General features: G+C 40.6%; 1 protein-coding gene across 1 annotated transcript in view; it reads left to right on the forward strand.

Moving 5' to 3' along the window:
• The window catches only part of MEOX2 (mesenchyme homeobox 2), a 72900-nt gene that overhangs the window by 49325 nt on the left and 9640 nt on the right, over nt 1-13935 (forward strand). Inside the window, exon 2 of the mRNA XM_067562115.1 lies at nt 3373-3545. Coding sequence (XP_067418216.1) covers nt 3373-3545 — 173 coding nt within the window. The remainder of the gene's footprint in view (nt 1-3372; nt 3546-13935) is intronic.

The raw sequence follows: 13935 nt of genomic DNA on the forward strand, positions 1-13935 counted from the left end.
CAGGCCTGCTCTCCACCCAAGTTCAATGCATGCTCTTGGAAAGCAGGAAGCCATTGACCAGATCAGCCTATAGGACTAAGTGGAAGTGCTTCACCAACTGGGCGACCGAATGTGGCGTGTCCCCGACGGAGGCATTGATCCCAACCATTTTGGAGTATCTGCTCCATCTGAAGCAAGGGGGATTGGCCTTCTCATCCATTAAGGTCCATGTAGCGGCCATATCTGCTTTCCACCCTTTGGTAGTAGGTAGAACAATATTTTCACACGAGCTGATGGCCAGGCTCCTGAAGGGATTAGAAAGGCTTTTCCCACCAATAAGGGAGTCTTCTCCTCAGTGGGACTTGAACTTGGTCCTTTCCAGACTCACCATACCACCCTTTGAACCCATGGCCTCATGCTCCCTTACGTACCTCTCTTGGGAGGTCGCCTTTCCGGTGGCTATTACATCTGCCAGATGAGTTTCGGAGATCAGGGCATTAACACCTACACAGTGTTTTACAAGGACAAATTCCAGCTATGCCCACACCGGACTTTCTTGCCTAAGGTGCTCTCTCATTTTCACCTTAACCAGGACATCTTCCTACTTGTCTTCTGTCCCAAACCACACAGCTCCAGTGAAGAGAGATGCCTGCACTCTCTCGATGTGAGATGGGCCCTGGTTTTTTACATTGATGGGACCAAACCTTTTTGTCGTTTGATGCAACTCTTCATGGCTATTGAGGACCGAATAAAGGGGCTGCTGGTGTCCTCACAGCATATCTTGAAGTGGATTATGGCCTGCATCGAAGCCTGCTATGAGCAGGCTGCAGTTGCACCTCCGGGGTCCTTGACAGCCCACTCAACGAGAGCACAAGCCTCACCTGCAGCCTTTCAAGCTCATGTCCCCATCCAGAACATCTGCAGGGCAGCTACCTGGTCATTGGTACATACATTCGCGTCTCACTATGCCTTAACGCAGCAAGCTCGGGATGACGCTGGCTTCAGTAGAGCAGTACTTCAAGTGTCACGTCCATGAACTCCTGCCTGCCACCAGAGACGCTGCTGGTGACTCACCTAATTTGGGAATGGACATGAGCAAGCACTCGAAGAAGAAAGAACGATTACTTACCTGTAACTGTTTTTCTTCGAGATGTGTCGCTCATGTCCATTCCACACCCACCTTCCTTCCCCTCAGTCGGAGTTCCAGCAAGAAGGAACTGAGATGGAGCGGGAGCCTATATGTGGGCGCATGTGTGCACCGCTGCAGAGGGCGCTAGAGTTGGCTCTTACAGGTACTACTAGGGGGTAAAGTTGTCTGGCACCGGTGCATGTGGTGCACATGCACCTAATTTGGGAATGGACATGAGCAACACATCTCAAAGAAGAACAACAGTTACAGGTAAGTCACCGTTCTTTCCTGGTGGTGCACCTCATTGGCTGATGCAACACATTCTGCAGGCTAGTACAGGAGGAAGAGGGTAGCATGACAGAGTTTCCTTTCTGCCATCTTTGAGCTGATTTGCACCCTGGGTTATTAGGAAGGACCTGTGCTCCCCTAAGAACAAGGACTTAAATTTTGTCCAGCCTTTTTGCTTACAGTGGAGCAGTGGGAGAAGTCTGTTTTTTACCCCTCTCCACCCTACTCTCACCCTCACTGGGACAGGACACAGTTTCACCCATACTGAGGTTCTGGAAATCTGCATTAGATAAAACATCATGCCCACCACCATGGTATCAGTGATGTTGGGTTTTTTTTTTGTTCTTTAAATTACTCTGTTGGGATTTGAACTCATGGCCTTTGGCAGCATAAACTGTGACTGTAGCACTGAATCATTCATCAAGATTTCTCATTCAGTTGCACAAAAGCCACTGTGTCTTTTCTCAAGCAACAGGGTTATTCTGACCCAAAACCCAATCTCATTCTACTCTTATGAACCTGCATAATTGTTAGTAGTTTTGCTGTTGGGCTCAGTGGTCTGGTAGGCTATTTCAAGCATGCGGATGACTCATCTGACACAGAGGGCTTGTTCACACTTACCCGGAAATTTGGCGGCAGTCGACGGGAGTTACGCAAACTACTCTGCGTAGTTTGCGTAACTCCCGTCGACTGCTTCTGCGCACTGTTCACGTTGTGCTGAGCCGATGGGAAAAGCGTTCCCGTTGGCTCAGCGCTACGCTAGTTGAGGAGGTGGACTTATTAAGTCGACTCTCTCATCGATTGAGCAAGTCTCACTGACCGCTCAATCGATCATGAAAGATCGATCTGACGGTGGCGATTTTGCCGCCACCAGTGTAAACATAGCCAGAAAGTCATAGAGAGACTACTTATGGGTCTGTCCGTTTGTAAATTGATGCAGGTTTCTATTTAAATCATCAGCTGAAGTGTGACATATATCTGTGACATTTTTAAGATGGTTCATGAGGCCAGGATTCTTGTGCTGAACGCCTACTAATGTTGGATTTACAGGTATTGTAATATGCCCATATATGAAAAAGATAGGGCAAAAGACATTTTATGGGACAAAACTTTAGGAACTTCCACAATCAGATCATAGTATTTATTCAAATGCGAGCTGAACCAAAGTCATTGATGACAATGGAAAGATTAATTGATTTAGTAGTTTTGGATCAGGCCCATGGTACCTTTCTATGACAGTAACTGAAACCATCAGGGTTGTGAGGTGATTTGCACTGTTGTGATCATGGCAGAGATAATAATTTCCCTGCATCTTCAGCGAGAATAGTTTAGGGTATGTGCTATAGTGGCAGCACTACTTTCTATGACATATCTAGAAGTTTAAAGGGTTCATGGAATGTCTACCTCTGAGCAAGCTAGGAGGCAGCACCCTATGATTCTGCAATAGGTGCCAGTCCATTTCATCCTCATGCTGTTGACTGATTTCACATGCTCTTCTCTTATTTATTTTATTTCTGTAAAGTGGTAATTAGATAAAATTGAAAAGGTGCCCTCTGATAGGATAGCTTTGTTTTAAAGTTAGTGACATAATAAAATGGAGCCAACCCTTTACAGTAGGTCACTAGCCTGAAGACTCGTCCTATTTAGTGCTAGTGCTCTAGATGCATTCAGGATTATGTGAGCGGAGAGTGAAGCTTCACGGAAGTTCTATAGATTTACAGTTCAGGGAATAAAACACAGTGAGAGAGGCTTTAAAGTTAATACTCCACAATCATGAATAGAGGCAATTCACACCTCTTGGGAAGACTCCTGTTACTCTGCTCTGTGGCAACGGAGGTTCCACTAGTGTCAAAGCCAGTGTGCTTCTGCTATTCCAGGACGGGGCCAAAGTGAGCACAGCCTTAATCTGTGGGGTTTGGTTCCTAATAAATCACTCCATTGTCGTAACTTTCACTTTTACCTCTCCTTTGTTTCAGATTCCCAGGAAGGAAATTACAAATCAGAGGTCAACAGTAAACCTAGGAAGGAAAGGACAGCCTTCACCAAGGAACAAATCAGAGAGTTAGAAGCAGAATTTGCCCATCATAACTACCTGACCAGGCTGAGGAGATATGAGATAGCAGTAAATCTGGACCTCACTGAAAGACAGGTACTGATGGAAAGTAATAGATTTTGAAGTGTTTGTTTAATATTTGAAACTACCAGCAGCAGGCAATCTCCCCAGCTGTAGATGATTTAATAGAGATGCTAATGTATAAAATAAAAAAAAGAAATCTAAAATGACACACAAATTAGTGTTGCTACAAAACAGATATTTATAAATTCAGTTAACCCATTGAAACAGATGTGGAATGTCAATAAGTCAACTGGTGTATCTGCCAGAATGGAATAAATGTGTTTGCAGGTTTCCCAATGCATCTCTACTTAAAATTCATCCAGTCTTCTGTTCTGTGCAATGGTTTGTGGCTAAATATTTACAGGCATTGTGACATGTGTCTAACACCTGGCTGCTCTCGGAATCCTGAAAAAGTCACAGAACAATCGACTAGAGCGGGAAAGAAGACCTCCCAGAATGGCCAAACTATAACTAAATTTTCCATTTCAAGCATAATAAGCAGTGCGTGACTTTTCACACCTGGAATGTTATGATGACAACTCTGTTATTTTCAAACTATACACTTACAACACATTTATTAATTGAAAAGAAAAAATGGCATTTTAAAAAACTTTTAAAAAAATTGTTTGAAGAGCAAAACTCCATTGTTGTCAGTCACAAAGGCATAGATGAGAAGGAAACAGAATCAGTGGTGAATTGCATCTGAACTCTCAGAAAAGGTGCTCTGCAACTCCTGAAATACAAAGCTACAGTTAGGTATTCACTTTTTGCTTAAAAGCTCAACTCCATCAACTCAACTGGAAGTTTACCTTACTATTGACCACATTCTGTCTGTATCTGTGCTAATCTTTTGGGGAAATTGTCCATTCTCACATTACCAGTAGTGCAGTTCCAAATGTGCAGGGAGAGCACCAGTATTAACAGAATACAAACATTTTTACCACCCTGTCATCTTACCTGGTTCTATGAAATAGGAGGAGACAATGGAATTTCTCAGTGTCATGCTTCTCAGTTTCCTACTCTCCAAGCCCTCGTTTCGCAAACACCTAAGCACATACTTATCGTTTTTGTCAGTAGTCACATTGACTTCAGTGGAACTAGTCACGTGTTTTAGTTAAGCATGCACTTAAGTGTTTATAGAATCCAAGCCCAACATATTAATGTTTAAATATGTAAATTTTCAAAAACATCCAGAATTTTTTTTACCAAACTAAATCTAATATTTGAAAGCCTTTCACCACAGCCTGATTACATACACAAGTTTGTTGTAGTCTTCCTCCCCTAAGAAATAACTTAGATTACATTTCAAATGAATAATCAATAGGTTAAACTCAAATACCATGCTGATAAGTGCAGTATAAGAACCTAAGATATTAGCAGACTGAACCGATCCCATGCGAAATGTATGATCACTAGCTAGAATGCATTAGACAATAGACAGAGATGTTATAAATATCAGACATTTTACAATATGCAGTAATAACTATGCTAACTAATTTTAGTGGTCTGTTCAGAAATAGGACCATGCTTCATGAAATTCTAAACATGAGAGGCTCATAAAGACTGATCAGTTATTCAAAACTTAGTTTATATTTTCTATAAATAGTATCACTCTGTTAAAACTAGACCCATTTTATACAAGCAAGTGAAACAGGCTTTTCTTTGGGAGCTTCCAAGGATCTGTACATAAAATGGCATTCCAAGATTTCCTCTCTGACTTTATAATGTATATCTATTATTTCACCACATCAGCTAGAAGGCAGTAATTTGTTTGACATGAAGATAATAATGCCAAAGAGCATTAATTTTGCTAAATATATGAGTAAACACTTAAAACACCCTTGTTATTCCTTTGGAGTTATTTTTAGTTGTTTAAATGTTTGTTAGATTTATAAATTGCACCCTTTAGTAGCAAATGAAAAGGGAGATTTATTGTGGTGAGGAAAAATAAACAGGAATATTGATCTGCAAAGGCTCAATCTTACCCTCCTTTCTCAAGCAAAACATCCATTGAACTCAGTAGATTTGATTTCAATTGCAGTCTTAAATAAGAACTGTAGCAAAGTGTTCCGTACTTGTCTTTTGACAGATCCATAATTTGTGTTTGTTATGTAATATGATCATTCAAAAATCCAGCATTATCTACTTTCCTTAATTCCTTATCTCTTAGGAATTTAAAGAATATACTTTACAAGAAATTGCTTTTCATCTTGCCAGGAAATGGACTAATTGAGACTAGGAATATGGGGTTGGTTGTACAGAAAGAATCAGTGGAAGAATCTAAATCTGAATTCTACTTGAATGTCTTAAAATTCAAAATCACAGCTGGATTCCATAGAATAGTATGAAACAAATGTCAGTGTATTTATTTTTGCTATACTGATATAATACCAAGTACATGTTTATTACTTCCCTGTAATACTTCCCTTTGTATTTAATCCTTTTTTTATTATTCACACCGTAGTTTGGAGATCTGATTCAAGGGGATGCAGAGTGTTTCCTGAGGATTAATGATCAGATGAGAGAAACCTCAGCCAGTAACTAATCCCCAGGAAGTAGCCTGAGCTGCGTTCATAATTGCTATTATCAGCTGGAAAATGCAAATAAGTAAATACAAAAAATAGGTGTATGTTTTTTCTTAATGGTTAATACAGTTTCAAATTCTACATGTAGAGCATGGCTAGACATTTAGCAACCTGTACATTAGCCAGTCAGATTGAAGCAATCATTTCAACGTTCCATTCAGTTTACAGGATAAAATATTGTGCCAATTCCCCTCCCTCTTGCTCTGTGCTGGACACAGGTATGGGTAGATGTCCTGAGGTAGGGAGCCTGCACCTGTTCCTCTTCAGATTGGGCTCAGACCCCTCCCCTTTACTTATGTGGATCTGGAAGCCCCAAACACAAAGTCCCAATTGCGCACAGAGGAGTTCTGAGGCCTTTTATATAACAGAATGTTAAGCAAAGGAATGGGTTCACCCCAAAGGGACTGTTAGGACCCCCCTCAGTCCTTTCAGTTCTTAGTTCGCTGACAGAAGCAGAAGTCCAGAGTCCAGCAGCAGGCAATACAACAGGTTTATTGGGATTTTTTCAAGCAAGCATCCATTAGGACCCCTCAGTCCTTTACACCAATAAATCTTCCCCCTGCTTCCTGTTTTACCTCAGTTTTTATAATGTATCTTAACCAATCATTTCTTTAACAATATTACAAGATGATTCTTTAACCAATCCTAACATACTGTAACATAATTCTTTAACCAATCATATCCCACCACCTTAACTGATCCCACTTAGTTATGCAACCGACAGAAACAATCAAAGAACCAGACAGAAATCATTCAAACAAATAATAGAGAATTGGGTACCATAAAGACAAAACAATAAGGAATGTAGATTTTGCAACCACAACTGTTGATAAGTAATTCTTTTGCCAGACAGAATGCTATCAAACCAAATTTCCTTTAAATATTCTAGGATCTTTTCTTTATCTGGAGGTGTTAGATGGGATCACTGCCTTAACAGCCTGGTATTAGATGTTATGTTGTAATGTGTGTATGTGACTGCATGCTTCCCAGCTTATGGCCACCACTCCTGCATCTGAGTCAAAGTACAAGGCCTCAGACTATCACAGTGAGAGAAGGCCTGTGGTTTTGATTCTTTGTTTTATACCCCTATAACCAGCTAAATAATAAGGATATACTTACAAAACATGGGCCTTTACAGGCAGGCCTGAATATCTATTTTCTATATATTAACTGGGACAACAGGGGATCGGGAACTGAATAGATTCAACAGCAACAGTGAAACAGTAGACAATCCCTTTGTCCACATCCAAAGGTGCCTGGAACCTTAACACTCCACCTCCAACCAACCCCTCTAATCCTGCCAGTGGGGCCCATAAAACTGAGATCCACTAGCCTGGTGGGATACCCTGCTCAGTAGGTGCTCAGTCTGGATCTCCAGCTTGGTAGGGCACCGCTCCTGGCTCCTCGGCCTTCGCCTGCCTTTGGGGGACACCCTAGCCTACATCCAAAGTTTTCACCAACTGTCCTAGTCTAGGAGAGTCCTTCACAGTCCTGTTCCATGGGCTTATGCATCCCTGTACGCAGGGCAACATAGTCCTTCTTCCTTCCGCTGAGCCTCACTTACTCCTACCAAGATGGTGCCAACTCCCTGGCTCCTCCCTGTTGTCCTGGAATCCTCTGGCTTCTTGCCGCTCTAGGCCGTTGTTTCCTCAGGACTTGGCTACATAACTTAGGTGCCATCTGCTGCTGTATTATAATATAATGTGTCAAAGGAAACCGAAATAGGGAAGAAAACTCTCTCCCCTTTTCCACAATTGTATTTTTATAGCTTGACTGTCTATAAACCTAAGCCTATATCTACACTTAAACTGCTACAGTGGCACAGCTGCAGTGCTTCAGTGCAGACACTCACTACAGCGATGGGAGTTAATCCATATCTGCGAGAGGCGGTAGCTAAATCGATGGAAGAATTCGTCCATTGACCTAGCACTGTCTACACTGGAGGTTAGGTTGGCTTAACTGTGGCACTCAGAGGTATGGATTTTTCACGCCCATGAGTGACATAGTTGGGTCGACCTAACATTTTAGTGTAGGCATGGCCTAACCATGTACATTGAGTTACAGTGCTACCTGGATATTTCCTCCTAAGTAACAACAAATAAAATATTGAAAAATAATCTATGACGACCTATAGCTGGTTCACCACTGGCAGGGATAAGTCAGCTGATTTCAATTAAATTGTTCTTGCTTTCAACAGCAGTGGATTTAGCCCAGCATTTAACTCCTGTGCCTGCCTCCCCAAATTTCTATGTTAAATTGCAAAAAAAAAAAAAAAAAAAAGGAGAAAAAAAAGAGGTGATGTGACACAATCATATGATGAGATGATTCTGTGTTCCAAAGGAAATTAAGTTTTTATTTCAACATACTGTACCAGGATAGATATATCTGAACATATGTCTTTGGGAATTCACTGGGAGAAAAGGCAATCTAATGAGACTGCTAGGTCAAAGAAAAATCTCAGACTTCCTTCTCTACACAGTCATGGAGGGGAATGTGAGGGGATACTTGCTACTTTGTAGCAGATGTATAATGTCAGCAGCATTATGTTGATACTTGTGATCACCCCTAGGTAATTATAATGAACCCATCTGAGCATAACCCTTCTCTGCTTCTCTAGTTAATTACACATCGCACCTGGGCTGCTGGGAATGCTGGTGCTTCCCTAGCGTTTTAGCACAAAAGCCTGGGTAGTTTCAAGCAGGAAAGGAAAGTTTTTAAAGGTTCTGCAAGAGGTACATACACAGCAGCACCCTGACTTATAACTTTATGCAGAACTGGTGCAAGCGTATTAGGCACCTAGGCGAACCTTCAGCCTTGCGCCCTCTCCCCCCACAATTAACTTTCAAAAATGAATCTTGTGCATTAGTATGAATAAAAATTCTGCATTTGTAATTACAGATTTATTTTACATGGAAAAGGGACAATATTATTATACTGATTCTACATTCTCATTGACCTTTCATGCCCACTGCTGAAGCCTGTTCGTTCACTTATGTAGTTTCATGAACAGTTCATTCGGTTTTTTGCCGCCCCCCAAATTTTGCTGCTCAAGGCGACTGCTTAGTTTGTCTAGTGGTAGCACTGGCCCTGGCTTTATGTCTTTCAGTCAGAAAGACAGAAAGGACCTTTTGACTGCACTGACTCCATTATCCACAACAAAAAGATGATGGGCAAGTGGATGGAAACCTAGCATTACTCTCCAGTATTTGTTTGCTTTCTAAAGATTGCATATACTGGGGCAAATTCTGCTGTCACTGCCACTGTTGTAAATTGCGAACATCTTCATGGAAATCAGATGAATTACTCTGGTGTAAAACTGGTGAGAATCAAACCAGAATCAGGCCCTTTACTTCCACAGTGTATGAAAGCCTCTAGGAGTGGAATTTAGAGAGCCATCAAATCTGATTCTACCCTCACACTAGTTTTACATCAGTGCAGCTCCACTGACTTCAGTGAACTTATTCCAGGCTTACACAGCTATGAGATCAATATTCATTTCTTCAGTGCAGAATCAGAATATTTCTTATATACTTGTTAACATTCATTCTGTTAATAATGTAATGTAACACCATACCAGCATCCACTCACATTACTGTTATTATTATTACCTCATTATCGCCTAGTAACTCCAACTGAGAGCAGGAGCCTATTTGCTGGGTGCTTTACACACACGCTAGGAAATAAGCTCTTTAAGGAAAGGACTATTGCTGTGAATGGTGTTTGACGTGTTGTAGTCACACTCTCTGGCTAGGGTAAGATATCCCCCATGCCAATCCCAGCTGTAGACCCATCTATGTCTAAAAGGTCTTCAGATCTTGGGGAAATACCTAGGACATTTTTTGTGCAAATAAATAATTAAATATTAATGTTGGATAACACTTCAGAGAAAAAAGGGTATTAGATGAATTAAACACTTCCACCAAGAAATTATGTTTATGAACAGAATTAACCACCTATAGAATTAATCACTTTAGATATGTTGTTTTTACTAAGATTCAGTAAAAAAACAAATATCAAATTACTGTACAGAGTCAGAGAGGCAAAAATAAACAGGGGAAAGCTATTGTCAGTCATCCTAAAGTTACCTTTTTCAGTTAGTTCCCAAGATGTGACAGATGTGAGATAAATCATGGGGCCCATTGTCTTAGGAAAGCTCAATCTTCCTCTTGACCATGATGATAATTTCTACCATACGTTACAGCTTAAACAGGACATCACCACCCAACACTTCATAATTACCTATCTGGCATTTAAAACAAACTATAGAAAAACATATGTTTTACCATATTTAAAAGCCCATGTAAGAGTGGCCAAGTTTCCTACTAGCATCAAAGCAAGGCTCAAATTGAATTTCCAAACAACTTATAAGGTCAGCACAAATATAAATGCCTGGTGGAAGGACATGTTCACAAAAAAATGCTCGAAGGAGCCAAGTCCTGATTTTTGTTGCTTGCATGTTTGGCTACGTTATTCAGAATGTCAACATGGAACAGGAGTGAGCATGATTTGTATGGCACCCTAACAAAAAAAAAATATCACTGAGGTTTACACGAGAGGAGTATCAAAGAAAATTACTTAGACGTCTCAAAGTCCCAGATATTAAAAATGCACTTCAAGAGCATTTCAAACATGTATGGTGGTAGAGTGGCTCTATTATCACACTGTAAGAATTCCATTGCCTATAGAATGTACTCCCAATCCCTACTCAGACAGCAGTTAATAATTTTCAGCTGGCAGGCCTCTCTATGTATTCTGAAGAGCCAGTTAGTCTAAAAATCTCTTCAGTCCCTAGATATTTGTAACCTTGACAAGCGCATTCTTGGCTTTTTTGTCCATCCAGATAAACTTGGAGAAGGCTCCATCCAAACTTTTAATATCTCACTGTGGGATGAGGAGAGGAAGCAGCTGCAGTGGGGTAAAAGAGGTGTGGCAAAATGGACATTTTTATAGGGTCGATCCTGCCAAATATAGAAAGAGTGGGAGATCTTTCCACCTCACAAGATATTTTTTTGCACAGCGCTAATCAAAGGAGCAACGTTGCAGTTCTTCAAGCTAGCTAAGGTTACCGGAATAAACAGTTCAAATATGTAATGCTTCTATTTGCCAACATAAACGGAAAATCCCACCTAGTCAGATTAAATTCCACTGATGAGGTTTTATTTTGTGTTAGTTAACCTTAATTCCCAATATCTGCCCAAAATCCATCATTCATTTACAAAATACCCAGAATCAGTGTTTCTTGGTAGGTAATGAGGAAAACAGTTTGTTAAAGAAGGGCTTTATGATTCCTTGTCTGAGTTTTACATAATGAAAGGCTCTAGTCTGTCAGTTTATGAAGTGGCGCCAGTAGTTCCATGAGTAGATAAATAGGAATGTCAAAAGAGATGCCTTTTCTATGTTTAATTCTACAGGAAAGTTAGGTGAATAATGCATTATTATTTAAACTGTTTGGAGCAGTATATGTACAGTATCTAGCACAGTGGGGCTGTAGTCCTGATTGGAGCCTTTTTTGTGCTCCAGCAATAAAAATAATAAACAAAATAGAAAATCCCCATTACAAAAATTCCCCTCCAAACGAAGGTCACCTCGGTTTTTAGTCACAAATCGCTATTTATACTTGGTTAAAATCCTTTTCAGCATCTGAGGACTGCATGTTGGATCCTGTAGTCCTTACTCAGGCCAACAAACTTTCTGAACAAAGTCAGTGGTTGATTTGCCTGAGTACGGACCACCTTAACATAGTTAATTAATATCAGTCTGATATACCATATTATCGAATCTTGTCTGGAAGGCAACTGCTCATTCCAAGCTCCTACTTATTCAGCAATGTCCATATATGCTATAATAATTTGAGTCTGTGGGTATGTCTACGCGGTGAGCAGCAGTCCGCAGCAGCATGTCTCAGCCCAGGTCAACAGACTCAGGCTTGCAGGGCTCGCGCTATAGCACTACAAATAGCTGTGTAGACATTGTGACTTGGGCTGGGGCCTGGACTCTGAAGCGTATGGATGGGGTTGGCCAGCATTCCTCTGGATTGTTCATTTTATTTAAAATAATACCCTTAAAATAAAATAAAATCTAGTAATACTTTTATATTTGTCTTGAGTGAAATAATTACTAGCAGGAGAGCATTGCTACAGTAATTCCACAATTTCTTTCTTTTGTAGAAAGAAACGCTCTTGGAAACCTAAAATATATCTAATGGGTAATTTAATACATAATTTTCACTTGAGTAATTATTTACATTTTAAACGAAAGTTTATGGTAAAACTTCAAATGATGAATTTACTTTTGCTACATAAATTGGGAATGGAGTTAATGGTTATAATTCATTCACAGTGGGAGAACTGAGCTAAAAAAATTCCAGTGCTTCATTGAAGCTCAAAGGCTCCAACTGCTAGCCAAGGATAGACCTGACATCTGCGCAGAGACCAACTGACTTCAGAGTGGTCTGCCTGTGCCAAGCAGTTTATACGATTTGACCCAAAGTACAAGGATTGTTCAGGCAATGCTTCTGTTAAAGCTAGCTTGTGCAAAGGTGTTGGGGAAGAGAGAGGACTCTGGTGTCCTCCCACCTAGTCCCAGACCTCCCAGTAGAGTTGGTCAGGACCAAAAGGAAGCATAAACTGTACTTTTTTGACGTTGGCATAACATCACCATTTAGTTTTAAGTAAAGTGACACAGTTTGTCACTCTCAAAATCAAACCGAACAAAAACTGAAAAAATATTTCTGAAAATTCTAAATATATTTGGAGATTCACTCATAGATCCTTATGGCTATCTATGGAGAAAAGGGGCTATTTGTTATGTTAGAAACTTATAAAATTTAGGGTCCATTTAGATGGTCATTGTATTCTTTTCATTGTGGGCCTGCCCCAGCTGAAAATAGCTGCAGCTTTTTGAGCCATGACAGCTGTAAAAGGCCATATGTTGGCTCTGTGGCCAATTTACTATCAGAGACGGAAGATTGGCCTGCTTTGGAAGTCAAGAAAATTCCTCCAGTTTTGAAGGAGTTGTGGAGTTAGTTAAACTGAATGCAAATTGGGGTGCATCCGTTTTGGTGTAGGCAAAGGCTTCCCCAGCTATGGAGCCCAGGAGGTCTGCAGAGTTGTCATATTTCTTGAAGCTTCCTTACTTTAGTACTAAACTGTCAACATAGAGAAAAGTGAGCATATTCCTCCAGAAAACGTGAGTCCTGATTCTCCATTGCCTTGGACTTGTAGAATCATTTGCACCTGTGCCAACTGGCTGTAAAATGCTAGTAAGCCGGAATTCTCCACTTACACCTGTAACAGCACTTTATTGTACACTTCATACAGGTGTAAATGTCCGCACAAGTCAAATCAGTCCCATGTTGTCTAAAATGACTCTGTCTCACTGACAGATTGTGCATATTGTGTGTAAGCAAGTCTGCCTTAATATAGACTTTAGTAACTTCAGAAAACCAAACTCGCAACTTCAACTAATGTAATAAATCCTGACATAGAATAGTGACTGAACCACCCCCGCCCCCAGACGGAAGAATTCACGTTGGCTCATGACTAGCCCATGTGAAATGCATGGTGACAGGGAGAGCACAAAGCTGTCTTGTGGCAACCCCCACAGCCAACGTCCCCAAGATTGCAAACGACAAAAAATGAACTCAATGTAAAACCCACGCTATGTCTGCCAGTGAATGCTGGCAATCTGAAACAATAGCACTGAGAGGTATGAACTGCCCATTCTGCTCAGTGTGAGGTAACACTGAAGTCTAACTAGGACATTTTAAAAAGTCAAGATTAGTTATTTCACAGCTGATCATTTTAGCAGGGCTATGAATTAATTGTTGAAGATCATTG

Source organism: Emydura macquarii, unplaced genomic scaffold (genome assembly GCF_026122565.2).
Source record: "Emydura macquarii macquarii isolate MOO-44397 ecotype Brisbane River unplaced genomic scaffold, CSIRO-AGI_Emac_v2 contig_2422, whole genome shotgun sequence".
Taxonomy (NCBI): Eukaryota; Metazoa; Chordata; order Testudines; family Chelidae; genus Emydura; species Emydura macquarii.